Raw genomic sequence first — 3,763 nt, forward strand, 5'->3', positions numbered from 1 at the left:
AGGCATAAACTTATTTGTTTTGAGGTGATCTTTGATTTGTACATGTCAAAAGAGTGATGGTGACCTTGCACTGTTGGCTGCCCCAATGAAGCAGCAGGACACTAATTACCTTTGTCAGTGAAGTGTACTTGGAACAATATACAATCAGATAACAATAATGGAGTCAATAATTTGTATTTACTCTGAAACTTGGACAATGTCATTCCTCCCAATTAATGCAATCACCCATGCATTAAATTAGTTTTTTTTTCCCCACCCAGAAAAATAATTAGGGGTAATTGTTAGGAAATCAATCAATCAGCAGAATGAACTGCCAATGAAGCGTGGTCAAAACTAAAGAAATGTGTGACACAGATGGCTTGGATGCGTCTTATCCTCAAGGGACTATGGCTGTCTAGTACACTGAAACATTCAAATTCAGGCAATAGAAAAGTGTGTATCATTTTCTTATTTATCAGAGTGCCCGAAGCACATTTGGGGGGAACTCAACAGATAATGTATAAAATGAAAAGACACCAAAAAAAAAAGACATTGATCTCATGATCTAGAGGGAAAAGGCTATGAAAAAATAAAAATGCTACATTAATATTCAAAATACATACATGTATGAATTTGGACTTAAATGTAAAGTTAAATGTGTAACAGTAGCTCTATTAACACTATTTATTCAACCTTTAATAATGTAGACGATTCATATGATAAATATGAAATATTTCAAACATGAACCACCCCAAAGAAAACAGCAATGTTGATTTTCTTAAAGAAATGGGTCAGTACAATTTGGGGAAATAAATTAACTATTAAAAAACAGACACAACAGACATTCAGAACAACTTAACTTTTTCAAAGCAACTTAATTAAAACACGGTCAACATGACAGGTTGGCCGCAGGGTTATGGACAATATAACCAATAGACATTTAATTCACAGCAGACATCTCACGTCATGTCAGGTGTCATCATCAACAACTACTGCATTCCTTTTAGAATAGCTACTTTCAATGTCCCTCGCATTAGTTCCGCTTGTGCTTTGTCTGCTGAGTCAAATGTCTGCTGTTAAAAACATTTATTCATTGTAAAATAAAATAAAACAAAAATAAAATCATCATATTTTTCTTTCTTTCTTCTTTTTTAAAATACAAAATAGAGCAACTGCGCTTACGGTTTGATTGACTGCAAACCATGGTTCCATCGGCTAGTTTTTCCCTGTCACGTGATGGAAGAACCAGCGAATCAAATATGAGACGTTTATCCTGTAGACCAATAAGAATCCGTAGCCATGCACCGAAACGCCCCATCACTAAGTTAGATTGAACTCTGGTTTCTGTCAAATTATTTAGCTAGCCGATGTTAGCCAGTTAGCCGGTATGACACTTAAAGTAATGACGAACAGCTGAGCATTTTCAGCGAAAATTACACCGGGACACACGTTAACATCGCTGTTAAAAGGGTCTTTTACAGCTCTCTGTCAAATACGGTGAGTTACATCATTAAGTTTTTGTCTCGCAAGGTTTAAATTTAAGAAGTAACGTTAGTCAATTTGTTGGCAACGCTAAAGGTAGCATTGCAAGCTAATGCTATATATATAATGTTAACCTCAAATGAGTTCAGGAAACGGTTGTGACAACCTCAGTGTGTGGATATTAACTAGTCTTAGCCTTTGTACGAGTATTTAGTTAGACTTTAAGCTGTAAGCTAACGTTTAGTTAGTTAGTTTTACGTCAACCACATAATGTAGGTGTATAGGGTTTGCTAACGTAACGTTAGCACTGTTATGGCGACTGATACGATAACTCGATATCCTGTCAGAAATGCCACAATATTAATAGCATGTTTTATTGCAGTTTTAACACGGATCTCTTGTGCTTTCACCCTACGACAACCTACATTAGTTAGTCCGCTACACAACCGACTTTTCAAACGTTGATGGCAGTAAAACTGCTAGCATACTTCATGAAACAGCCAAGTTAGCACAAAGCTAAGCTATCCCAAACAAGACTGAGTCAACGTTATGACGATAGTTGTTAACCCTTCCCACATTGTACTCCATCAGCACCTATAAATATTGCTATAGTGTTGGCTAGATGACATGAGATCAGTATGAAGTACTTGATTGTGTGTTTACAAGTTGTTTGTGTGCATTCGACCTGAACTACAGCAGCAGTCACTTGTTTCAAGTGTCTTTTTTTCCCCCCCATCACAGTAGCGGATGGCCCGGACAGCACTTGTCGTGGGACCGACATAGAGAGAGGGACACCATTCTGAACCTCTGAATGAGTAATGAACTTAAACCCCTTCTGGAGCATGTCTGCCAATACGAGTCGAAAGGTAAAGTTAAAGACATTGAACTGTAATATGTTACATAATTTTCATATGACGGGCTAGACATTGAACTTATTTTACATTTTTATGAACATGGTAGCTATGAAAGTATGCATCATACTTTCACTATCCAAATAAGACTCAAGTTATTTTATATTGATGAATATGTATTGATCATATGCTGACAATGTTGTATGGCATCATCAGTAAATTTGATATGGCTGTTGAAAAACTAGGGGAGATTAAACTGACTTGTGAATTTCTCCCAATTAAGCAGAATACTATATAGTAAATGGACTGTACTTGTATAGAGCCTTTCTAGTCCTCCTGCCACTCAAAGCGTTTTCACACTAGATGTCGTCATTTATACACATTCATACACCAGCTCAGCCTGTGGGAGCACTTTTGAGGTAAAGTGTACCCGAGAACACATCAACATGGACTAGCGGAGCCAGGGAGTCGAACCGCCGGTCTTCTGATTGAAGGACGACCCTGCTCTACCACTGAGCAGTCGCCCCTATATATATCAGTGTCAACACTCCGCACATATGAAGAATTTTAGACAACAATCATTTTATATTTGACAGAGCTGGTTCATTTTCAGTTTAGTTAATAGTGTTTCTTTTGAGCAACCTTTTTATGTGTTAGCTGTCTTTGTCTGCACATGTTTCCACTTGTATTTATTTTCCTAGGAAGTGCAGTGAACTGGAATTATTAATACTTCAGTTTAGAGTGTTCTACTCATTTTTGGAAAGAAAATGTACGTTTTAAATTCGCAACTTTCTTCAAATCAAATATAAATATGACTGAAAACTGTATTTTGTTGACTAGAACCCACTTTCTCTCAGATTACCAGGAAGCATTACTTGTCAGTGGTTTAGTACAGTAGGCTAGTGCCAGACTGAAGGTACATTTTAGCATGCAGATGAAACCCGGGTGAGGAATGGAGGAGGTGTGACGTGACTTCGTTTTTTTCCTGCCTAGTCAAAGGAACATTTCAAACATGACGTCTGACATGGTCACATCTGACTTCAATGAATGTAGAGGTGGAATCTTTAGCATCAGCACACTATTCACTGCGAACATTCCTGGCATACTGGTTGTAATCATCAGCGTTCATTGTGGCTTCCTGATGCTGTTTGCTCGATGTGAACGGTGACACTGTACTGTAACTACTGGCATCATTCTGAACAGCATCAGTAAGATACAGTGATAGCTCTACTTGGAAGTCCTTGCTCTCATTTAGACATTGCTTCCTGATAAGCTGCACACTAGACCAGATGGGCAGTGTGACCTGAGATGTTGGTCACAGCACATGGTTAACTGGTCAACTGCGTAATGGCTCAAACGGTGTGTGTGTGTGTGTGTGTGTGTGTGTGTGTGTGTGTGTGTGTGTGTGTGTGTGTGTGTGTGTATGTATGTATGTATGTATGTATGTATGT

General features: G+C 38.1%; 1 protein-coding gene across 1 annotated transcript in view; it reads left to right on the plus strand.

Moving 5' to 3' along the window:
* The first annotated feature begins 1,317 nt into the window (after positions 1–1,317).
* Positions 1,318–3,763, plus strand: part of aktip (akt interacting protein) — a 6,505-nt gene continuing 4,059 nt past the window's right edge. Inside the window, exons 1-2 of the mRNA XM_031848220.1 lie at positions 1,318–1,476; positions 2,203–2,327. Coding sequence (XP_031704080.1) covers positions 2,280–2,327 — 48 coding nt within the window. The 5' untranslated portion in view covers positions 1,318–1,476; positions 2,203–2,279. The remainder of the gene's footprint in view (positions 1,477–2,202; positions 2,328–3,763) is intronic.

Source organism: Anarrhichthys ocellatus, unplaced genomic scaffold, assembly GCF_004355925.1.
Source record: "Anarrhichthys ocellatus isolate YVR2014 unplaced genomic scaffold, GSC_Weel_1.0 scaffold8, whole genome shotgun sequence".
Taxonomy (NCBI): Eukaryota; Metazoa; Chordata; class Actinopteri; order Perciformes; family Anarhichadidae; genus Anarrhichthys; species Anarrhichthys ocellatus.